Source organism: Anarhichas minor, unplaced genomic scaffold (genome assembly GCF_050575085.1).
Source record: "Anarhichas minor isolate MPS153535 unplaced genomic scaffold, ASM5057508v1 ptg000003l, whole genome shotgun sequence".
Taxonomy (NCBI): Eukaryota; Metazoa; Chordata; class Actinopteri; order Perciformes; family Anarhichadidae; genus Anarhichas; species Anarhichas minor.
The window spans coordinates 2,855,149-2,881,252 of record NW_027466449.1 but is presented as its reverse complement, the minus strand read 5'-3'; the positions used below and the strand labels follow the sequence as shown (position 1 = coordinate 2,881,252).

General features: G+C 41.9%; 1 protein-coding gene across 2 annotated transcripts in view; it reads right to left on the bottom strand.

Annotated features, from left to right (window-relative positions):
• Positions 1 to 26,104, bottom strand: part of mgll (monoglyceride lipase) — a 35,074-nt gene extending 8,970 nt beyond the window's left edge. The window contains exons 1-5 of one of the 2 annotated variants that reach the window (XM_076093603.1): positions 26,018 to 26,104; positions 25,352 to 25,740; positions 23,450 to 23,585; positions 11,535 to 11,641; positions 7,114 to 7,250 (exon numbers count right to left, since the gene is read on the bottom strand). In XM_076093603.1, the coding sequence (XP_075949718.1) occupies positions 7,114 to 7,250; positions 11,535 to 11,641; positions 23,450 to 23,577 (372 nt within the window). In that variant the 5' untranslated portion in view covers positions 23,578 to 23,585; positions 25,352 to 25,740; positions 26,018 to 26,104. Of the gene's footprint in view, positions 1 to 7,113; positions 7,251 to 11,534; positions 11,642 to 23,449; positions 23,599 to 25,351; positions 25,741 to 26,017 lie in introns of those variants that run through there. The other variant, XM_076093595.1, reaches the window with a different exon arrangement.

Sequence of the window (26,104 nt, the reverse complement as noted above, 5' to 3'; positions counted from 1 at the left end):
GAAAATCACTAATTTCTTGTCGCAGTTAAGTTATACAAATAAATACAAACACCTGTGTGTTTCAAGTAATCAATGCAATGTGTTATAAACAAAATAGTATTTAAAGTTTAAAGCCAAAGAACACACAGTGTGTGAAGAACCTGATGCTGATAACTTGGTTGGTTTTAATAAACAGAAGTCATCCACACATCTAGAAAGTTCTCCATCATGGAGATTTCATTTCAGTGGCTCCATGTCACAAGCTGTTTGATGTCCGTTGGTGTTTGTGCCGTCAGGTGATCATGGTAACATGTCATGTGACCTGATCTCAGCACTTTGATTGGTTATTATGTAAAAACAGTGTTGCGGGCAGCATGTTCATTTAAATAGTTCAATACTAAAACAAAGTTGATATTGATATTGACAATGGTATTTGATATATCTTATGTATATTTATACACATTTTATGTATTTGATGATATTTAAAAACTGCCACTGAAGAAGAATAAAGCATTCCAGTCAGACAAACTGATGACGAAGAATTACCTAGAAACAAAATCATAAAAAAGAACCACGGGCAAGAGGTGCAGTTTTTCAAGATAAAAGCAAACAAAAGCAACTTGAGGAGTTACAAATAGAAGAAAGAGCACGTCTCAATGAGGGGAAGATGATATGCGCTCCGTCTTCGGCCTGTAACATAAGACAGGGAGTGTCTGAGCGAAGTAGGCGTGAGGTTCTGACGCGGGGAGCAGTGGGAAAACTCCTCAGAGGTCAAGACGAACATAAAACAATCCGTCTTTTGTTCAGACGGGCGTAAATGTCGACCCTGCTCTTTTGTTGCCGTTGCTCTACACAGAGTGGGAGAGAAGCGCACATGTTAACCCACGGCTCTCGGGGCACAGCGAGCACTGCTGAGCTGCAGTGAACAGCAGCTCGAGGCCACACCTTGTCACCCATGCTGACAATTGAGATTGTGATTTAAATCCTGTGATGCAGGGCCGTGATAATTAACGGCTCCGTGGCGGCCGAGGTTCAAATCAATTCGTCATGGTTCACTTAGTCGGGGTTTCTCTTCTCGAACGCAACAAGTGCAAGTGTCTGTGAGGGTGCACACAGAAAGACACACACATGGGCACAGGGATTCTGAATGGGTGAATCTCTCTCACTCTCACTCTCTGGAGACTAATTGGCTTCAACTTTGTTTATGCAAGCATTCTTTGTCACTTGTATGAATATTCATCAGGCTGGGGCCAATGACAGGCTCACTTCACGAAAGACAAAACATTTCCCACCAGAAAATCTCACTTTCTAAAGCACACACTCACTCACTGCATATACCCACACAAACAACACACAAGTCAAAAGAAGAGGCTGGCTTGCTCCATACATTTTTTTTTTTTTTTTTTTCTTCTTCTAGTTCACACACACACACACACACACACACACACACACACACACACACACACACACACACACACACACACACACACACACACACACACACACACACACACACACACACACACACACACACACACACACACACACACACACACACACACACACACACACACCTGGATGATTTAAGCAGCCCAAACTGGTTGATCCGTTCATCTGATACTGTTTGAATATACAGAAAGGTAAAAAAAAGAGAGGCCGTTCTAGGCCATATACCCTTACACACAACCACATACTGTACATTTTGTCCAGTTGGCTCCAATGATAGAGAGAGAGATACGTTTGAATAGGGACGAGGAGGGAGGGAGACAGGATTGGGACAGAGAAGCCCTTTAAGAAGCTGATTGGAGGCCTTCTTACACATTCTCTCTCTCTGAACTTTGGTTGAGAGGATGAATACTTGTATTGTTTGTCGGTCTGCTGACAGCGGGTGGACTAGAACTGTCAAAGATTCTCTGAGGAGGCGAACATACTGACAATATATGGACTATACAGCCAGCATACTCGCATTGCAAAGGCTAACGTTGTCAGTTTCCCCATAACATTTAGAAGTGAAGAAGCCTGTTTGATAAAAAGTCCAGTGATTTGGATTCAACTCTCTCCAATTAAACAAGATCAAACTATTCAGTAAAAAGTAAACAATGATGAACAGGACAAAGTGACAAACTAAAAGAATGGCACGATGTGAAAGAAAAAAGTGAAATATGGTTTAGCGTAAGAAGAAACTGAATGAGAGATGGAGGGTTGACGAGCTGAACAAAAAGACCGCAACAAAGCATTACATAAAACTCTGGCACTAAGGAAGTAGGAGAAAGGAGCTTCAGCCAGAAATACTAATGGAGAGGAAGAAAAACGAGGAAGAGTGAGAATGAGCCAGAGCTGAAAGCATTTGTCAGAATTCCCGCGAGCTGATACAACACCAACAAACTGCTCCAGTTCTCGACTCACTAATTAAACAAATAAGATCCTGAAAAAGCTGTGAAGTCTGGTCGATCGGACCCAGATTCTACAAATGTGTGACTGTAAATGACTTTGTCAGTTTTAATCCATGTTTAGATGTTTTGTGAGGATTGTCTGAGAAATTAACTAATTAACTCATTTTCAATGAGCTTGCAGGCTTTCAAATTCATACACTGTAATTAATCACTTACTTCAGGGAGAAAAGTATTGTTTTTTTTACTTATTAAAGTTTTTTTAATAAGACCAAGCGTTTACAGTCATGCTCGGGAGGTCGTTTCCTGTTAAATTACTCAAAATGATCTTAATTACCTAAACTCATCCCTCAAAACGTCCACAAACGGCCTGCAGAATATGTCCTGACAACAATGCCACAATGCAGTCGGTCATTTGTAGCATTAGTATTGAATCAGTCAGTATTTTTGACCTGATTATGGCACTAGAGGAAAAGCCAAAGGATCATCAAAGTTAGTCGGATCCATTGACTGAGCAATCCAATCCTAATTTGTGGATGTTGAGATACTTCACCACATTCCTGAAAACTCTGAGCTGCTGGCAGGTTTCGAGGATCACCACAGTCATTCATTAGGATTCCTCCCTCGGGTACTACGGATGTCTGCACAGAATTTCATGCTAATCCTTCAAGTAGGTGTTGAGATATTTCACTCTGGACCAAAGCGGAGAGCCGACAAACAGGCCGACATTAGCCGGCTGTTAGCCTGGCTAAAGATAACAAAATGCTAAAGAAGCTTGAATCTTACACCATCCATGACCATTTGCTTTCAGCTTATGCTCAGTGTGAAATATTCAACAAACGTTTTTTAATTAAAAACAACTCGGTGCATCAGTGCAGGTGATTTGTGAGGAGTTGGACATCTTTCTTCACTAAACCTACACTGTTGGGCTCTGCTAACTGCTCCACAGTCTCCTCAGGATGTTATCTTTGCAGCAGCGTGTCTGCACAGACTGTAGAATCTACAGGGTGTTTCCATGGTCTTGAAGTTTCTGCGTCATCCTGGTCTTGTTAAACAAAGATTCATACAAGCAGAGGAACACGCTAACAGAAACAGGATGAAAGCGTCACAACACTGGGAAGCTGGGAAATGAGGCCTGAAACAACATAGCAACACAATAAGGGATTTGGGTTGGGTTTCCCAAAGTCAAGGCTGGATTTTATCTGTTTCCAAAGTAAAGGAGAGTAATATGAGAGGAGATGAAAATAAAGAAACACTAAGAAAAAGGAAGGGCAGGAAGGATAACAATGAAACAGGAGTTTAAAAAAAAAAAGGACGAAGAAAGGAAATGAGAAAATTAAATTAAAGCAAAACAAATTAAAGGAAGTACTGTCGAGGAAAGAGAAGACAGGAAATGAAAGCGGGGGATGGTACCGGTGCACTGGCTTACATGACAGCACAGAACAAACATCTGATAAAATGACGCCGATGGACAGAAGGAAGGAAAGAACAGAGAGAAAAGAGGGAGGAGGGGATGAGAAAAAGAAGAGGGGAGAAGGAAGAAAGGAGGGAGGTGCTACCGTGACTTCGGTCAGCTCTGTATTAATATTTACAGACTCTGATGTCTAAACACACTCTAAGCCTCCATCTGGGATCCCACAGTTTAATTTACACAACACTATTTGCGTCCGTGCTCCTACGACCTCGGGTTGTTTTGAATGCAGCATCAGTCTTTATATAAATACAGTACTGCAGCACGGTAAAGCACAAGCCATAAAAGGGTTGCAAAAATAGACTCGTGAACGGAGTGCTGTTTGAAACATCTGAAAGCCCGACTGATGATTTAATATGACCTCATGATAAAGACAAGCTGTTGTCTTGAATAGAAGACAGTGTGATGTAAATAAAGAAAAGAAAAGAAAATAAAACTCATCGACCATTGGATTGTCTGAATCCACAGCAAAGACTTTTCTATCGTGAAAACATATGCTGTGATAGCAAAACAGCCTCAAAAGCACACAAGTCATTAAACATGGTTTTCTCTAATAACTCATTAACAGAATGTCATCGATTTCTGACTTTATAAGCCATCAGGTCTGCAACTATAAGTCATTATTAAAGGGTTCTTCCACTACAACATTGAAACAACAACAGTCCTTCCCAGAAGACAGACGCTTCCTTTTATATTCAACCCTGGCTTGGAAATGCTCTGCGGCTCTTTTCCCAACTGGTAAGTGATGTAACAGCCTATGGAGGTGGTCTTCCAGATAAATAAGAGCAACTGTATAAAGACAAAGCTGGTGTTATGCTAAAGGGAGTACATACAGTACACCATGAAGAGGCATTGATCCTCAAACCCAAAGGTTGTTCTCATGAATTACTTACTACTGAGCTAAAGCATTTATAAAGTATTCATAAAGACACATTACATAGAAACCTTTATAAATGATGCCTTCATAGACAGGGTCACTGACTAACGTTAAAAGCTCAATGTCTCGAACATTTAAATATATTTTCCAACAACATAGATGTTGGAAGCTCGTCATATCTTCTGTAAAAAATACCATTTTTTTTCTGATGAATCTAACAAGCCCACTGAATGACTGCTGAGCTGTGAGATAACAAGGCTCCATGCGTCTCATTACAGACCAGTTCTGTAATGAATTTGCATTTATCCTCTGTGTTCCCTGCATGAAAAGAGTCTGCCAGCTGTGAGCAAAAAGACTAACAAACTGTACTGTGTGTGTGTTGGGCCTGAAATGTTTCTGACTAACAAAGGAGGTGCTGACTGCACTCTGCTCAAAGACGCTCTTGTTTCATGTCCTGTGTCGGTGAAGTTGGCATCTTCCGTATACAACACGAGATATTACACTCCAGATAAAGCTGCATGCATGACAACATGTGTGCGTTCTGTATGAATACTGAATCTGAGCGGCTTGCTCATCTGAGACAAATGAGTTCAAAGGAGCACAAATTGACCGGACCTACAAACACTGACAGTCATTTTTTATTATATCGCTCATCAATACTGTTTGTGTTCCGTCAGCGGCAGTAAGAGCTAGTGGGTCACCGAGCAAAGCAGTGAGAGGGTGTGATGTTGAAGGCCGCTCTGCGAGAAACTGAATGGTTAAAAATAGTTCCCTGGCCGGCCTTGATGCATTTTGTGTCCAGGCATTATGTCATTTGTCTCAATGAGAATTCTGGTCGATTTCATACAGCCAAATTTAAGGTTGTTTTTTTCCTGCTGTCTGCATCGAATTTAACACAATTTTAACTCCCTAAATTGAATTCAGTCGAACGGAAGACCAAGAAAATGTGGATATTAATAATAAATAAAACTTGTTTTTGTATTTGCAACTTTTTTGCATGTTCTATGATAAAACAGTGCGCAGCACACTACAAATTCCCACTAATACCTAGCAATTATTTGGGCTGTGGGAAATCTTTTTAAGCAAAAGTTTTAACATTTTGGGTAATACGCTTACTGCTTTCTGGCAGTGAGTTAGATGAGAATATTGGCACCGCTCTCATGTCTGCACATTTAATGTACGGCTATACAGCCAGCAGCCTGTTAGCTTAGCTTAGCACTGGAAACTGGAGTAAACAGCTCTACCTTCCTCTGTGTGAAGGTAACCAGCCCTTCTAAATCTCTGTAATCAACATGTGCTTTAGAGGTGCTGGTAGGTGGATTGTGTTATTGTTGGACAGAGCTAGGCTAGCTGTGTCCAGTCTTTATGCTAAGCTAAGCCAACCAGCTGCTGGCTGCAGCTTAGATATGAGAGAACTCCTTATGTAACTCAGAAAGCAAATATGTGCAGCTCCCAAAATGTAAGACTAAACTAAATAATCAATGGATTCATTGAAAAATAAAATAATTAATCCTACGTTATATTTACTCAAGAAATATTTTATACATAGAAACTATTAGGACACAGACTGCTGTATTGACCATATTTCAATACTCTGACGCCTGGAATTGATGCTAAAGGTGAAAACTGCCACCGACACAGAAGGTCAGTTTACCATTACATTACATTCGGTCTTTTGTACGTCAACCAATAGACCCACATTGCCCTTGAGCCGGTCACTGAACCTGTTATCTGCCCTGTTGGAGGGTTACAGTCACCAGCAGCAGCAGCTGCGGCGGGCTGTGCACAAGCACAATCTGTGTCACTGTGTGAAAGGTAAGTTTACCGAGAAGAGGCAACGGAGCAAACCGTCCCTGAACTGTTGTCCTGCAGGTGGATGGTGGAATTACTTCATCACACCAAACCAAATAAAATGTCAATGAAAGCATGGTGTCTAAGCATTTCACTGCATTATACAGTTATTTCTTGAAAGTGCCAGTAATAATAAAACACCCTGTTATTCTGTCAGATTTCATGCAGAATACCATGTTCTGTGTTTTTTTTATGGCCGACTATTTTGGGACATAAAACCCCTTCACACTGATAGAAGAGCGTGTTCCTTTTCTTTTTATTTGAATGTCACGTTTTCACAGTAAACAACACTGATCTCAGTATTTTTCTTTCCTGTGCTTGAACAAGGCTTGCACATCAACTTCATGCAGTTGTCCCTCTGCTTGTGTGTGTGTGTGTGTGTTTGTGTGCGCGTGTCAAGCACACTGTACCAGGTGCTCTGAAACAATATTATGTCATTTCACACCAAACAAAACATCGACGACAGTGAGAGTTTCACTGTCCACAGAATGACCCCCAGTTGAATCTGTAATTAACAGCATAATAATACATGGAGAGTGTCCTACCATGGAGTGACCCACGATGAAGACGGGCAGGTCTGGGTGGCGGGACTTCATCAGGTCAACGTGCTGCAGGGAGTCTCTGATGTAAACCTGGAAGTCTTTGATGTTCATCCTCTCTCCTTCACTCTGACCATGGCCAACTGTGTCGGAAAAGAGGGAGGAAACTGGCTGAAACTATAAACTAGGAATATAAGGGCGGATGGCGGATGGAGGGAGAGACACCAGTGAGGATGAGGAGGGACGAAGTAGAAGAGAGGAAAGGGATATGAACAGAAGTGAGAAAGGGGAGGAACGGCGGGAGCAGGTGACAAAGAAAGAGAGACACTGAATGCAACATGAACCATTTCTAGTGGCAGCAACACCTTTGATGATTTGCATCTGCACTTATTGATATTCTGCGTGTAAATTCATTATTCAGTGATCCCGGCTATGATTAGAAGCGTAAGTCATGTAAATATATCTTACCCTAAACAACTGTATTTCTACCCGACAAACAAGGATTTTCAGCCTCACTTGTGAAGATTTAAATGCGTTTGTTACTGAACGACAACAGACTCTCTTCATCTTTCTGACTATGTGATTCACGATATAGATTAAAACGGGAAATAACGGATCATGAGGAGAATCATGAGGAGGAACCTTTCTAAGGATCCTTCTATGGTTCTTTTGTCAATTAAACCTACCGATGAACTATTGTGTGTTATCCGTTTGTCCGCTCCAGTATAAAACTGCAAGGTAGTATCAGAGCTGTACGATCAGCTGCAGCGTCCAATCACTAACAGATTTCCAATAGAAGAGGACCTTCATGACGGCGGACCAGAACGTCGTCTGGGTCAAGGAACGATCAAAATAAAGGACGCTGCATGTACCCCTGGGTTAGGGTGAGAAGAAGAAGAAGAAGAAGAAAGGGACAGGAAAGAATAGGATGGAGGACAAAGAAAAGGGGGGAAGGAAGAGAACAGGGTGACGAGAGGAAGAAGGAGAAGAAGAGTGAGGAAAGTGAAATGAAGAGAGGGAAGGCAGGAGGTGGAGGAGGTGAGGAGACAAAGACAGTAAGGAGAGAAAATCTGACTGACAGATGGCGAGGAGGGGAAAATATATGAATATGTATGTCTATGTCTATGCATACATAGATTGTGTGTCGTCTCCTCCAGCTTTCTGCAGCAGTGGTTGAGAGGTGAGGAGGGTTGCCATGGCAACCATTGAACCAATATCATCACTGAGCACCTAAACATTCACAACATGTGCCGCTCACACCTTCCTGCTCTCGCTCTGCAATCTCAAGTGTGTGTGTGTGTATATTTTATAAATACTGTGTATGTGTGTATTTTATAAATACTGTGTGTGTGTGTGTGTGTAGTTTATAAATACTGTGTATGTGTGTATTTTATAAATACTGTGTGTGTGTGTATTTTATAAATACTGTGTGTGTGTGTATTTTATAAATACTGTGTATGTGTGTATTTTATAAATACTGTGTATGTGCGCCTTATATACGAAGCACGACATGTTTTTTTTTCTCCCTCATCGATAGCAAAGCGATCATCACAGCGCGGAAATCAATGTCCAATCACGGCAGCAGAGAGTGACGGCGCGCTGCAAACTCCAGTTCGATGCTCACTGCATCCCCCCCCCCACATGAGATCAATGACCTCACACTCTACGGAGTGGAGTGCACATCTTCTGATACACTCCACACACACACACCGATATTCACACATGAGCACACTTCAGACAACGGACACACACACACACAGACATAAACACTGACGTCCGACTGCTGCACGACTAAGAACCGCAACAAATGTTTTGTCTGATTTTCTTGGTAATAAGTGAATTAATTTAAGAGTTGATTATAATACAAAGCCAGTCTAACTCATCTTATGATCAATTGTGCGTGCTGTTTACAGCTAATAACATTGTAAAAAAGTGCACCATTGATTTTAAGACACAGGTGTGACCATGGGTGGCCACAGGTGTTGGTTTAACAGAATTTGGGCAACATCTAATTATTATTGTCAATATTGGTAAATCTCTTGATTACTTTTTTGATTAACTGATTGTTTTGTCTTTAAAATATCACAAAGTTGTAATTCTAGCCCAAGGTGACTTTAATAATTATATAAAGAGAAATATGCACTCTATTTAGCAGTATGTACACGTTGTATAAATGCTTTCTAACACACTATAATGTAGCTGTAAGCGGATATTAGTGATTATTAATGTATTGTGACCAAGAGGAGTCTAAACAGATAATGAATCATAATAGACTGAAACACATAATAGACCGCTGTAACAATATATAACATGAACAAAGGCTTGTGTGAATCTTAACAAAAGCTGCACCTGACACACTTCAGAGTCTGTGTGATGTGATTGTATGAAATGCTGACAAAGATTAGATTTTTAAGGATGTGAAATTAGGGATGTGTTTAGTGCTTTTACGGCATGTGCAATGTCATCTCTTTTACCTTTTTTTTAATGTCTAAAATAAACTCAATCAAACCAGATAATGGCCTCTTGAGGTAGCTTCTCCAATCCGGTCATTGTAGGAAATAAATCTTTGCACGGACTGATGGATGCAGAAACGCCGATCTAATTAACTGTCACAATTCCATTATTGTCCATTGCCGTAATGGGAGGACAAACATGATTTGAGCATCACCAAACAAACGCTGGACAATGGAGGCTGTCATCTGGTAAATAGCGGCAGTGTGTGACAGATGGAACAAACCTCCGGTCTGTGCAGGCTGCGAGGGAAAAACACCTAAAAGTCCTATAATTAGAAAGAATTACATGCGAGACAGAGGAAATTGTGAAAGAGAAAGAATATGTGAAAGATCTCAACTGCTGAACTCTATCAGGGGCTGCCCGAGGCGGTGTGTGTGTGTGTGTGTGCGCGCGTGCTCGTGTGTGTGTGTGAGATAGACAGATGGAAAACTAGTGTCTACAGGGACTTGTTCCAGTTCAGTATTTTGCATTTAACAGTGTGACATTTGACTGCGAGCCACTGAACAAACTGCTCCTGTGTGAGCAGCCTCAGTCATCCTCATCACTGCTTTTTTTTATCATCTCTGCAGCTCTTCATTGAGACGTCTACCTCTGCAAATATTTCTACATTTACAGCTGGGACGTTAAGTCTTTGCCTTCTCACCGTCTATCTCTCGGTCTCTCCTGCTCGTCTCTTTGCTGCACAGTCACACACGTTCACACATTCCTGCTGTATCTAAGACCAGCAACGCCACGCAGCCTCGCCTAAGAGCACCTAGTTGGAGGAATGTATGAGAGAAGAGATCGCTAATACCCAATTACTACTTCCTATCAAGCTAAAACCTTTAGGCATTTTTCTGTTTCTATTAAATCTTTCTTTTAGAACGCATTTTACATTTTCTGTTCTAAGTTAACATTTAGTTGGGGAAAGGTTTCGTTAGTTACATCCATAGAAAAACATGCCCTGTGCAACCTGAGAAACTGGATAAGTGAATTTTTCCGGGTAACAAGTTGTGCCGAAGTGTCACCAGCCATGGTAATGGCTCAGTGGGACTGTGCTCATAGCCACAGGAGTCCTTTGAAATGAACGCTATCATCATCGTGCTAACATGCTCACAAAGAACCAAATTATCATGCTGATGTTTAGCAGCTGGGCTACAATGTTCCCCGACTTAGGTTAACATGTTAGCACACATGATCTGATTAAAAGCACAGCGGAGGCTGAATGGTGTTTAGATGTAAAGCATAAAGTATTTTAGTATTAACGTGATGACACTAGATGAAAAGTTATTACAATTCATCCTGAATTTGTCTTTACCAAATATCATCTATCCAAAGTTGTATAGACACTCAAAACCCAAAATATCAACCTTGTGATATATTAAAAGTCATTGAGATTCATTATCTGGGGATCATGAATTTCTGCACCATATTTCAATCCATCCAATATTTGTGGACCTCCATACAGAGATGCTGCTAGTGTGGCTGAGCAGACTTCAACCAAGTCCATCATAAAAACATCAACAGCTGTACTGATTAGAATCCTTCAGTTGTGTTTTGTAATATTAACTGTTACAACTTGATGTTCGGATTTTGTCATTCCCAGCCTTGAGAATCAGCTAAAAGCTGAAACACCAGTTTGTTGTCTGAGCTCACAGCCAGTCTGTCCAGTGCTGAGGACTCACTTGAACATGAACAGAGCCAGAAGTTTCATTCACAACAGCATTTGTGAAGTTTTCCTCGATGTACCAACATAGAACAATGTACCCAACGAGCCTGATTAAGCTTCGTTCACTCAACAATACATAAGGCAGAGAGGGGGATGATGGGCTTTCTTTAAACCCATGCGTAAGCTGTGTTTGAACTACAGATGGGGCACCCATGAGTGTAGGTGTGAGCTTATTAATGTAATGTAATGTGTGTTTGTGACTCACCGTGGTCGTGTGCAAACACCAGCAGCGACAGTTCCTTCAGCTTCTGTGCGATCTCATCGTACGGCCCACAGTGCTCCCCGGCCCCGTGGACAATCAACACCAGAGCCCTGAGAGGAAAGGAGAGGAAAGAGTTAAGTCATGTGTTCACAGAGACAAACAAACCTATGTTTGCATTTCCGTCCTTGATTTATCCGACTGTTACGGTTAAACCTTGAAGATTTCTCTCCAACAGTACAGGGCTTTATTATAAGAGGCTGGAGGGGGAGGAGGGCTGTGAGATGGATGAACGAGTTCAGAGCACAAACGCAGATGGACGGAAGACATACGAACAACCTGACGCAGTGATTGTCCTCAGTGATTGTTCTCAGGTAAAATACCAATTGATCTCTGAACAGCATTGCTTTTGACTACATGTGCGAAGAGACAGAGATGATAGAAGAAAAAGAGGTGCGAATGTTTTCAGAGATAGCAGCTATCATCCATCTGTCCGTCTATCTGCCTCAACACAGCCCTTCCTTCCCGACTCAAAACAAACACTGAGGGAATCCAGCAAAACACAAAAAGACAGCTTTGACATTCCTGCTTTTCATGAGTGTCCATTAAAACCTGTATGCAAATGCTTCTTCAGAACAGAGACTTCAGCGGCTCAGTTTCCAACCAAGTGCTGATAAAAAATAAGATTTATAAAGCGTTCACTCAATGAGGCTGCATGGACATGAACACTTCAGATATCCTCAAGGTTTCCAGCTGGTTTGAGGCAGAACCATGTCGTTGATGAGGAAGTTATATGTACAGCAGTAAACTGCCCTGGAATCTCATTTCTTAAATAAATGACATGGTTTAAGAAGAACTTTTTGGGGGTTGTATTTTCTGATGTGGAGTATCTGTTTTGTTTGTCCCGACCCTGCTCATGGAGACATATTGTTTTTGTATTTTTAAACGTTGGCAGATGTTTCAATTATAATTCAATTAACAGTCGCTTTACCTCCGAGGCAAACTTGTTTTGTTTTGTCAAAACAAAACAAAGCTGGCTTTCACAGAGGCTTTGGGAGTTTCAGCAGTGTCAAGAAACAGATGTGGATAATTTAAGTGGCTACCGAATAATTTATGATGATGATGATGATGATGATGATGTACCAAATAAAAACATGTTGTGATCATCACGTAAAAGCCTGCAGGATAATCCCTTGTTAGTTTCATCTCTTACGTCGGGGTAGAGAAGATATCATGGAAAGTATATTCTGGTTTAACGTCATGTTTTCTCAGAAAGAGAGACCTTTCGCTAATGAATGCGCCGGCTGTGAGAGCAGGTGTTTTTTTATTTTCAGGTTTTACTTCTTCTATCAGCGCATATTAAGCAGCGGAGCAGCACTGAAACGCTGCAGTGTTCTTTCTCTGAACAGCAGCGCAGCTGAGAAGCCTTGCGAGAGCTTCAATCAGCAGCAGACAATTAGCCCAAATGTATTCAGCGACAGAGGAAAAAGGGGAAGCGAGTGAAAAAGGGGAGAAAGTGAGTGAGAGTGTGAGGCGGGTAGAAGAGCAGAATAAGAGTATCTGTTCATCAGGCCTCATTAGCAAACGGCTCTGATTTCACTCCTTTTGGAAAAAGCCATCGCCTCGGGCTAAGACTTCCTCTGCACTTGTTGGCTCGGAGCAAGTGTGTGTATACATGTACTGTATGCGTGAGCGCTTTAGTATGCGAGTGCGAGTGTGTGTGTGAATGAGTGTCTTTGTATAGGAACAATGTTCTGTAACACACATGCCGAGGGCCAGCAGGGGATTAATGGGGCTAATCTGGGTTCATTGTTATGGCGACTGTACGGTGAACAACACACTGCAATGTGACATTTTTTTCTCGCCATCCGTTATTCCCTTAACACCTCGTTTGTCTGCCTGATCACCTCTCTTACTTCATTTCCCTCCCTTTGTTCTCCTTCTCTTCTCAGTCTTTATTCCTGAGTTGCCAGAAAGAGGAAATACAAACTGGATGAAAGGCAATACGTCATGGTGACAGTTGACAGTCTGCATTGCTTTTGAAGGATTTAATTGCCCAGAGATCTTCTTCTGCATTCAATCATATCCAGGCATCTGCAGACAAGTGACATTATTCAGTCATCGTCAGTATGTCGTGCTCAGCCGTGCAGAGCCAGCCCACTGTTGCTTAAAGTGGTCTGGCAAGGCTCAAGAAGCATTCGCTTGGGACGAAGTGTTACTTCGTGACATCTTGGCGTTATACTACTTTACTCAAACTCCATCAACCTGAAGCCGTCCGTCACCAGGGTGGACTAATGCACTACACACTATGGCTGCTTTAAGACTAATCAACATGGCAGCTTCGAAAGTGTGAAATGTCTTTTAAATGTTACACAAAAAATAGTTTCTGGGTACATTTTAGGCTTAAAGTAGGCCGCGTTGTTGTAGAATTATACTTTACAACACCTACAGTCCTTTAATTACTGCTCAGGTAAATTACTTGCAGCATTTGAAGAATTGTGAGCTGTGTTAGTAACTCACAGTAGGACTGCTGTAAAGACAGATCAGGGCTAATATGGCCCTTACTTTAAGGAGCTACTTTTAGACTTCTGATGCTTTGTGAATATGGCCCCTGGTATTATGAGGCTCATGCCAACTTCCTTCTGAAGGCAAACTAGCATTGACCAATCACAATTAAGTGGGGGCGGGACAGGGAAACGTTCACTGACGGACACATATCCCGACCAACTCCTTCAAAGTATCTTCGCCTGTATATTGTACGGGGACGTTTGTTATTAAGGTCTGCAACTATTGGTTATTTCAATCGTTGAAATTGTCAATCAAGCGATTGTTCAGTCTATAAAAATGCTCAATAGTAAAAAACAAAAGGAGCTAAAAATACTTTAATCTTCGAGTAACAAGAAAAGAGGCTTTTCATTTTCCTTTCTCATTATCTCTCTTCACCCTCTCTCTCTCTGTCTGTCCTTCTCTCTCATGGGAACTGGAGACCCACTTGTCTCCCACACCAGTTTCAGTTGCTGGAACAACATGGCTGATAACCAGCCTTATTAAAACATTCAAAGAGAGTGTGAGAGAGAGTTTAGTCCTCCCTCTGGCTCGACTCTGAGCTCCTCAAAACAACCACAGACCCAAAACAAAGCCATGAGCCTAATCCCCTTAATGCAACGCTGTTTGGCTACTCCAAGATTATTTAGGAACTCGCAAACCTTCCAACTGTGCCCGAATGCCACATTCTGCACCTTCGAGTTTTACACGAAAAGCAAGAAGCATTTTAGACATTTTAGGCATGCGTTTGATGCTCAAAAATGGAAAGTAAGTATGTCTGACGTCCCCCTAGTAGCTGTACTCCAATTAAACAGATTTGGTATTTTGTGAGCTCATTGCTCAACAGTAGATAACTACTCTTTCAGGGAGTAAACTACACTTAATATGTATTATAATTATGTTCACGTTCTTTCATTTACTTTGTAATTTGGAGCCATGATGCAAAGATTTGGGAGGGTAATGGCAAATGTCTGCTATTTATCTGGACTAATCACCACAAAAGAGACTAAGCTGCAGAGTTATTATGTTATTTTCTTTCACTCACTTACTTTATTTTGCTTTATGTTTTCTTCACTTTCAAAAATCATATTGGCATCTGAAACGTGCAGATCATCTCTGTGGGTACAGCACCTCTGAGAGAGCTACAAGTAGCACAAGTCCAGCAATCTGCATCATAAATTATCATGATACGTGTCATGAACATTGACTGAGGTCGACACGAAGGGAACGCAGCAGTATCAGGACTGTGTTAGCGTGCACAGGCCGAACGATAACCTTTTGACATTGTGACGTGGGAAAGCAGGAAAAGCACAGGTGTAAGTAATAAAAGGAAGGAAGGCTGCATTCCATTTCGATGCTTCAGTTTCAGGCTCCTGGTACCGTGCCGGCTGGCTCACTGCGGCTTTCTTGAATAGAACGGAGCCATCGTTTTTCCTGCAGGACAAGTCAAAATGTCTGCTGGTAAAAGGCTTATACCATCCAGACTCTCCTGTTCTGCTGCACGTGATTGGGCAGGACACAGGTAGAATAACGTAAAAGGTTTTATATTTGACTTTTAAAAATCCTGATTGTGACATGTGTCTCTGGGGCAATTGTTCAACACCGTGTATATTTGTACAATTCACTTTTGCTGATCTTATATAAACATCCTGTCTAGTGAAATTAACACTGAAGGTTTTAGCGTCCACGTGTCCAGACTGGACAGGATCCAGAGGACGAACATTGGCATGTAAATACGATTAATAGACTTAGACTGCTCAGAACTTAATGGAATGTGTGTGTGTATGTCTCTTTAAAACTAATCTCACTGTGACTATGGGAGAATCACACATTTCTGAGCTTTCTTTGAAGAGCTGCCCAAAGGAAGTGATGTACATGCTGTGTGTGTATGTGTGTGTGTGTACATGTGGGTGGGTCACCATATCAGTGCTGTTAAGTGCAGCTGTACAGTTATAGGGTGTGTCTAGAAACATAGAGGCAAAGATTAAAGGAAAGAAAAAGAAGAGCGGACCAAAGATAGAAGGAGAAGATAAACGTGAGACAGATTGAAACACGACGTCATCAGCAGCTTTTGAAAAAAAAAAAATTTAGTAACTTTTTAAGGTTATAACTCTAAAGTAAAGAAACCGCATGACCAGCCTGCCAAATTTAAACTGACTGAAGAGTATTCCAGGTGCAGTGACTTTACTATAAACAGATTGTGTTTAATTATAGGCCAGGTCACGGCAGCATGTAAAATGACCACATTTTAGAATCTGCCTAGCGTTAGCATGTCAGCTACAGTAATTCACCAAGTAGCCCTGCGGGTAGCAGTTGCATTGTAACTGTTCTCTGCTGAATATTAAGAACTTTCTATAGTGTTTAAGACACCTTCAGACATTGTGAGAGACCGTGAGTTCCCAGGTGACAGTGAGATTTGATGCACTTGGAGAAAACCAAAATGGATTTGACAGAAAGAACAATGTGACAAGTGGAAAATGACATGGAGGCTGAGAGAGGAATGAAGTGTGACAAACCGGTATGGAGTGTGTGTGTGTGTGTGTGAGTGTGTACTGCGCAGAAACCTCCACAGCAGAGAGAGACAGAGGGAATTGCTGTGTGATGGAGAGAAATGGAGGCAGGCAGACAGCAGGCATCCACAGAAGGAAAGTTTACACCAGTGAAAGTAAACCAAAGATTATTGAAAATGTTCCACTTTCATCTTTGCAGAGTGCAGAATTGGGCCAAGAGCATATGGGAACCACAAAGATCTCAGCTAACACTTAGGATCCATCTCCTGAAGGCAGTAAAAAAAATGAATGCGTGAATTTATAACAGGGCTTTGAAAAAAAAAAAAAAAAAACTTTTTTTTTTTTGAATTAAGGTGTTTTGTGGCCCGGGAACATGACCTTTAAAGCTGCTGGCCAGTAAAAGTAAAGAATAAAACTTGCAGAGCTTATAACAGTAGAGCTCAGGGGATTTTCATTTGTAGTGCAAAAAAAAAGACTCAGTCACTGTCATAACATGCAGTCATTTCCTTAATGTGGAAGGTTTGACAGGAAACTAAATGTCAGAGTCAGAGAAGAGGGAAGTGGCGTCCTCGTGGAGGAGATGCACGTGCAAAGGAGGTCTTGAAATCCCCCTCGTGGGTTCAAACTGCTGATTTGTGGAGAGTTGTTTGAAGCTAACTGATACTGCAAATGAACAAAAGAAGAACTGTGCGTTCCTTAAACTTGCTATCGTCACACGTTCACAGCACACTTTCTTGTGTGGGTAGACAGAAACAGAATTCAAATTTTTTTTTTATTCTTAATGGAATTGTCTTATGAATTCACCTTTTTCTTATTATGCACCAACACTGCCTCAATAAAATAAAAACACTACCGCTGATACTACCATTTTGTCACTACATTTTCCTTTTTGCGTGTTTCCACTTTCACATTTAATATATAAAATGTAATTTATGTAAATCCTAATAACTATATAGAGTACTTTGATAATTATTTACACATTTGTACAAGTCATGTCTCAGCTTATTTCAATGTTATGGCTGGTACTTACTGAATGAATGTTATGGGAGTACAAGTGGCCCTAATGTTTAATACATGCTTCATACACGCCCCCAAGCGCAAACATGAAGGGAACCATTAAAGAGCTTTTATCTTTGTAAAGTATCCTCCACTGACGAGCGTAACAGAAGCAGCGAACAGCAGGGAAATTAAATGGTCTGACAAACACAAATCATCGAGACACCATCAGCGATAACGTCAATAACAGCTTCGACCTATTTACACAAACTGCGTGTGTTTGTGCGTGACTGTCAATCGTACGATTGTACTGTGAAAAAAACAGGTGTGCAGTGCTTGTACGGCTGGTGTGCTGGTCTCCATGAGGGTTCAAAGCCCCAGTTGAACATCTCTTGGAAGATCTGTCAATCATTGTTGATGCCCCTCCCCTCCACCTTTCACCTACTTCCTGGTTCTAGTAGTGAACGGGCTTTTCAGGAGCCATTGACCTTTGACCCCCATCTCATTCTCATCCCAACAAGAAATATTTCAAATTGCATATTTTTGGAGGTTTCATTGCTGCATCTTTCAGACTCCTCAATTATGTATTTGTCATGTAATTCCTACAGAACACACAGCGTGTTGGCAACATGGTGGACATGAAAAAGACAGCAGCAGAAAGGTTTGTCCTTTCTTCCTGAGAATTTACTAGTGAAGAGACGTAGATTCTTTCCCTGCCGACAGTTTCATGCTCATATACCCATGGGGAAACTTTAAGGGTTCATTTTGTATGTGAATTGACTTCTGATAGGTATTCTGCACGTTTACAACATTTAAAAACATGAGAGTACTTGACCAAAGAATAATTACGAATAATTTCCCAATTTAAGCATTTAAGTCTAAACAAAACAATTTTGGAAGGGAGATGAAAGGAGACACATTTAAGACTTGAATTGCACAGAAAGTGAGTGCAACGACAAAAATCAATAGGTTATGCTGAGGTTCTTCACACTCAATGTATGTCAGAGGCTAAGTTCACGTACCGCCCTCTGTTGAAGTCATTAAAGGACATTTACAACCTTTAACAACCAATCAATATTCATCCGAAAAAGACTTTCTTTGTAAGTGCTACTGAAGAGCAAAGAGTGATGTGTTTTTTTTAATCCATCAGCTGCTGTTACTACAATGTTCTCTCATTGATAGCTATATGTTGAGCTGTATGTTAATCAAAAGACATATTTGCAAAGTGGCCACCATCGCATGTTAGCTTTTGGTCACACCAGCAACAGATTTATTGATTCCCAAATCCATATGATAGTTAAACTATTAAAAAGACATGTTTTCTGAAATAGACCCGGATGGCTGACCGACGGACAGATGGATGCTAAAATCCTGAGAAGAGCAAGAAAATACAAACTAGCTCCTATTATAATCTCTTCACATATTTTGCTCCAACATTTGTTGCCAAAGAGTAACGTAACAATCAAACAAAGTCATCAGTAAGGAAAAACAAAACAATATGCAAAAACATACCCCAGTTCCAGCATCTCAACTGTACGGATACGGTGCTTTTCTTTGCCTTCTGCGATAGTAAACTAAACATCTTTGGGTTTTGGACAAAACATGTAAACATGTAAAGACGCCATGTGGCATTTTATAGATGAACCGGTTGATCAATAAAAACATTCGCTTAATTGACAACAATCACAAAATGGAAATGATTGTGAGTTGCAGCCCTGTGTTTTGGTTTGTTTTTGAGTTCTCATGAACCAGATGTCTTGCTGCCGACAAAAAGATATCATCAGAAGTCACAGTATATACACCATTGTCATGCATAATCTCAATTATAAAAAAAATCATGCATCACTACAAAACATTTTATGATGAGTCAGTCATTTGGCTGCCGTTTGAATAAACTGTCAAACAGCAAATTGCCTTATCTGGAGATTCCTTTGATCGTCAAATTTATGACTGCACCAGCTGCTACTGTGGCTGATATCAAACTGTGTATCCATCCTTCCATAAATTATAGCATGGTCGAGATGTAGCTTGTGTTTTAAAAACATCCACAGTGTATACTAAGAACTTCGAATTCATATTTCCCACTCATGCCGATGGTCATAGCCAGTTTTTTTAATTAATTTTTTTAACTTAAATTCATATAATGCTATAAGCTTCTGGCTGAGCTGCAGCTACAGAGATTTCATAAATTGGGCTCCGACACGCTGTGTCACGTTAAATTACTAATCTGAGTGCTGCAGTGAGTGGGTCGCTGTGAGTCTGGAGGCTGCATCCATCCAGACCAAAGAGAACTGGTTATTTTGCGAAACATCGGAGCGCAGGAGGTGCACATCAGAGTATCTCTCTCACGGTTAAGTGTAGGCTGTACGACAGACAGCAGGCTGGAGAGTCTCAGTTTGTCACGCTTGCTCAGCAGTTTTACTCTCTGATGACACTGTGTGTAACTTTGATTTTGAGAGATTAAGCGTGTTCAGGAGAGGCTGATTTCCCCTCAGAGCTACAAACAATCATACTCCGATAAACACCGACGACAGCATATTCAGACCAATAAATCAGTTTGGGGTGACTTTACTCAACCGCTTCTGTTTTGTCAGCTTGTAAAAACAGAGCAGTAAGCCTACCACACACAGCTTCTAGGAGCTGCTAGCTCAGCTAAAATGATTTAATTAGTCTGGGCTTCAGTGAAGAATTTAAGTGTCCCGTGAGAGTCTAGATGCAACTTCTAAAGCGTTTTTTTATTCGAGTACAGCGCACATATAACGACCACAGAATATCTGCTATTATCAGCTATCAAAAGCACACGTTGCTCGACCGACAAACACATCACGACTGCCACACAACATTTCATGTAGTCTTGCATGCCTCCCTGTAACATGACTGCATGCAACGCTAGCATGGTCGCGAACTGGCCTCCAGTGAGAACGCTGTTACATAAGCCATCCAAAGCCTTGGCTCTGAAACACAACACAGAGGGATCTGCGGCTATTTTAAGCCTGCAGTGATTCCGCTTTTTACTTCCAAAACAACATGATTTGCAGAGGGACAGTAAAGCTGTTATGGTATGCCAATCTAATTCGTCATTTTGGTTTATTGATGCTTTTGGCAGCTGGAGTAGGACACGTTTTTAGAATTGGTTATTCATTTACCGAGGCTCTTTGTTGACAAGCTTGAAATATATGAGCAGGTAGTAGATTTTCTGTTCATGGGGAAGTGTGGGGGATGAGTAAGGGACCTCAGCATGGCCTCAGAGGCATTGTGGGTAGTTATAAGGTCATGTTTGTCCCACTGCCTGAGCAGAATCATGTACATTTACATTTTAACAAGAGCTGCCAGAGTGCATCTGCATCAGGCAGAGAAGTTCAATCCAACGTTTGCTACTCGCATACACAAATATCTGCAAAAAGGTATAAAAGCATCTGCATGCTCAAATACAGAATAAATAACTATTTAACTGCACAAATATACACACATGCTGCTGTAAACTATGAGCCACGGTTTATGGAGCAATTATGCAGCGGAGGCACGGACACAAGTGTCAGTTAATGAGTCACTGCTCTACTGAGATGCGTGAGCCGTGTGTGTGTGTGTGTGTGTGTGTGTGAGAGAGTGAGAGAGAGAGAGAGAGAGAGAGAGAGAGAGAGAGAGAGAGAGAGAGATCAGTAATGTCTTGACTCCAGATGTTTTGTGGGTGTCTCTGTCACTTCCCTTTCCTTCTTTGCTGCATGCAACTGTGTTATTTGTAGGCGAGCCTAAGTGTGACATCTGTATTCCGTTTGGTGTCCCGGCCACGGTCAAGAGAGTTCACAGCAAAGGGGGCCTCCGACAGCAGACACTAGCACCGCGTGTTTTTCATAAACTGGAGCCATTAATCATCTTGTTGTAACGTTTGATGTCTTTTTGACTAAGAGACAACGTTGCGATTAACACTCTTTCAGACACCAGAATGCCCTATGAGTCAGCATCTCAGGCCTTTTGCAAATGAACTATAACGCTGTTCAGTAAGGTTGAGAATACCATTCGAATCAACTACAAGTAGTAACCTCAAAACACAAGGGTTTATGGGTATGAGGAGACAGATGTTGTCATTTGATAGCCAGCATTTTCCCCGTGCTTGGAAAGTTGGGTTTTTCAAAATAAAGCGATCGGGGAGACCACAGCCGACACTGTTGTTCATCCGTTTCCTCGTGTGCTGGACTGATTTCGTGAATCTATGTGAGCCATACACACAAAGTGCAACTGAGCTGAAAGAGTAACTTAGTGCATTCTGTTGTCCTTCCCACTATAGTAAAGTATAAATAGGGTCTGCACCTACAGGAAATGTCTGTTTGACTTATTAGCAAAATGTTTTAACTTGTTTAGTGGGTTGAACCGGTAACACTGTTCCTCATTTTCTTAAAATGGGGTCATGACCCAGTATGGGACACTGGTGCATCTGGCAGTCCCCACTATGAGGAGATTAACATAATTATAATGTCTTTTTAATGAGCTTGGGTCACAGAACGAGACTTAACTGTCCAGATTGACTACAGGTTGATTATATTTCCTTTAATTTTGTCTTACTGATGTCATGTTGTTGTCTCATTTTGACCGAGGGATCTTTTGTGTTGCATCTATCAGCAGTAAACTGATTACATACATAAGGGGTCGGCCCAGGACTTTCACTAGACCAAGAATAAAGATGAGGATTTTATAAACATGGACCTGAGCCAAATGCCTACATGCATATTTACTACTGTTGAGTTACTGGATTACAGCTCATCAAAGTAGGCTTCTTTTCTGCCAGTGCTACTCTAAAATAACGAGTAAATTATGAAAACAACACATCTACAGGTGTTGACTTTACTGTGACGGTCTATGGAAGATGAGGAGTGCTGATTGGTGAGTGTTTGAGCAGTCACAGAGCGGATATGACTCCTGGTTGTGGGTGGATGAAGGCCTAACCTCCATACAAAACAAATTAACTTGGATGAGTTACTATGAGCTACTTTTTCTGGTGTTGTCGGAGACTTTTCTGGTGTTTTGACTCCGACGTGAAAGCACGTACCGTTCGGCACGCGGGAGCTGCCGTGAGCCCCTCCGCCGCCTCAAAGCACTCAAAGGCGGTTAGTCTCACAGTAGCCCCTCACGCAGCAGTCCCAGCTGCAGAAAGTGGAGACCCACACTCTCCATGTCCAGACTGCAAATGAATCGCGCATGCGCAAAGCTGCTGCTGTTCTCGCCTCTCTCCTACAGTGCTCATTACCATTATGCAAATTAGGCGATGACGTCATTTAGCGACTTCTAGCGACTTTTAGGACAGCCAATAGCTACTTTCCTTACTGAGGAGTTGGCAACACTGGACACTCCACACAAACAGCTGTTCACAGCTCGCTGGCCAGCCGTTTCTTTTCGGCGTTAATTAATTAATGCTTTAATGCGAAAAAGAAATACCGTGATATACCGTGAAACCGCCAGAATCTTACAAAATACGGTGATATGCATTTTTGGTCATACCGCCCAGCCCGAGGATGAGTATGGATTCATACAGCTGTTGTTGTTGTTGGTGTTTAGACAATGTCAAGATATACATTTGCACTGAAGGGGAAGAGAATACCCAGCTGTGCACTTTTAAACAGCCTCCTGGACTGCACAAACACACACACACACACACACACACTACAGATTAACATGCAGGAAGTTGAAGTGCCCATGTGACTGCAGGACTGAAAGCCACCATGTGAGTGGAAGCACTTTCCTCACAACTCAGGATAATCACTTAAAATGAAGACACTTCTTGTGGTTTAAACTCCATCTCTCACGCAGCCTACTAAACACATACACGTAAGGGACGATGCTGTAAACAATAGTTTTCCTGCTTCGTTCTCCACTGACCTTGGCGGGGCGGCGGGCTCCCAGTAGCGGCAGAACAGGTGCAGTCCGTCGGCGTTGACGATGTGCGGCAGGTCGGCGTAGGGTACTCCCTGCGGGCTCCGCCGCGGAGCAGCTCCCGGCTCGGGCATGGAGGAGTCTGCAAGAGAGACACGGAGCAGCGATAACAAGACATCGCTGCCGTACATATAGCAGCTGAAGCCGGCGACGAGCAGGCAGGTGGCGGCGGTCACGGCGTTCATTGCTTATTGTGGCGCGTGTTTTGCGGAATGCATCAGAGATAAGACGGTTTGTTGGGTTAGGATACGTCGGGAGTAATCCTGAACAGCGCGCGCACACAAACACGCGCACACAAACACACACAGGCAGTGTTGTCAGAACGTCCGCAACGACCGGCGTTACGTCACGAGACCATATGCTCTGCTTTTCACAGGCCCCCAGTCTCTCCCCCCTCTCTCCCCCTCTCTCACACTCCCTGACCATCAGTGTAGTAATGCACTTAAAAGTGCAGTGTAGTGTTGTCAAATGTTGTAACCAATGTGTACAAAGCAACAACTGGTTTGCACATACTACAACAACTGCATTACTATACTGTAAGGATAGAAAGAAGAAGAAAATAATATGAGACATTAACATAAGATGAAAGATTTAACAGGTGACTGTTATTTAGGGGGCTAGGGGGACACACAATAAAAAAAAAACAAGGCAGATTTGAATTAAATCATTTTTAGATTTAGATTTATTATCACTAAATCAATATTTTTCAACTGAAAATTAAAGTGTTTCTACCTTCAGTCCATGAAAAGCTGCACACACAATCACACACACGTGAAGCACGCTCCCCCTCTCCCTGTCTGTGGCGCGCACGCGCACGCACACGCGCACGCACACACACACACACACACACACACACACACCTTCCCTGGCTTCAGGTCCAGCTGGATATACTGGAACCACGTCATGTTAATGGACTGTGTCACCATTACAATGAAGAGGGCATACTGCCCGGTACACCGCCGAAGGTAACAAATAGCCCTGGTGTGAAGCCATTTCCTGAGGTGATCGGGTGTCGTCTTTCAGGTTTAGTGACCTGACAACCTGAAGCCAGTGACAATTGTGTAATAAAAACACGAGTGAACAATGTGGCTGCCTGTTGATGAGCAATATAGAATGATTTCATCCATGCGTCTTGCTTGAAAATGCGGGTATTATTTTTTTTTTTTATCCTCAATAACAGGCAACATTTCTGCATTTCGGCGTGGGTAAATCATTTCACCTGCCTTTGACAGGATCACAACAAGAGACACGAGAAGTGTGCATCACGCGTGGAAATAAACGTTCACACTAAACATAACTATACGCGTGAGCAGATCATTATTTGTAACTGCTCTCATGACGTGTGCGCAAAACCCCCCCTATTGTTTTCATCTCTGCTGCAACCATCCAATTCCACATTCATGCACATGGGAAAGACTCTGCAACTACTGGTCAGCAGGGTGATCAAATCCCCTGCATGCTCCCAGGAAAAGCAAGCGTTTGTCATGCAAGTGTCTGTAATAAACATTATAGCCTTGCACAGAACCGATTCATCTGGTTTGATATCGATGTCAGTGCGCCAATAGTGGGCTAGTGGAATATACACGCGCTTTAACGCAAATATGGTCTGCGGGTTTTATTTTTAAAAAAGATGAGTGGGGAGAGAAGATGCAGCATGTGCGAACATCAGGGCAAAACTAAGAAGTTGCATTATTTTAAAGCAAAGCGTAAAGGATTATTTGATGCTGGAGATCAATGCACTGGAGTGTCCATAATAAGGTCAAAACTGAGTCCCGCAGACGCACTGTTAAGTCCCCATGCAGAAATATTACAGTAGTGTTAAAAGAATATCATAGAGATGGAACCAACCTGAGCAGGAGCGTCTGCAGTGAAGTTTCAGCTTCTTCTCGGACTCTCTTTTCTCTCTCCCAGCAGGCTATGTCTCTCTCTCTCTCTCTCTCTCTCTCTCTCGGATACTCCGCTCGCGCCACCCGCCAAGAGAAGAATGCAGTCAGCGACGTTTGGGTTGAAACTAAATAAGTATTCACACACATCTCTCTCACACACACACACACGCACACACTTTCCCCAGAGGCGGAGATACAGCTCTTCCTCTCGCCCTTTCTGTTTAGCCTAATTAAAAAAAAAAAACTCACCATAGTTAAGTCCACATGGTTCACATTTTGAACGTACCAGAGCCACTGATATTCATGTGTTAAGAAGATCTGTCTTTATTTAGCTGATTGTCAAGCTTCCACCTGATGAGAGAAAATAAAGGTCGTTTTTTCATTGTCTTCCAAAACGATGTGGTCCAACTTGGTATTTGGTGGACATTGTTTGCCATAGAGTGATGCTTTTTTAAAGAGGTATTTTAAATATCAATTTCATGATTTTTGAAGCTTAAATCCAATTGCCAGAAGTAAAAAGCTAACGTTGAGCTATAAACAAACTACAACATGGTCACATGACATCACCTCACCGCAACTAAGCTAAAGGCAGAGGTGTTATGTTTACTAGTATAATTTAGCCACTTACTGTTAGCAACCAATTCACAAAAAAGCCACTGACTTTGAGATGAGGGAACCAAAAGTGCAAAAATGGCAACTCATTTCTGGGTTTTAG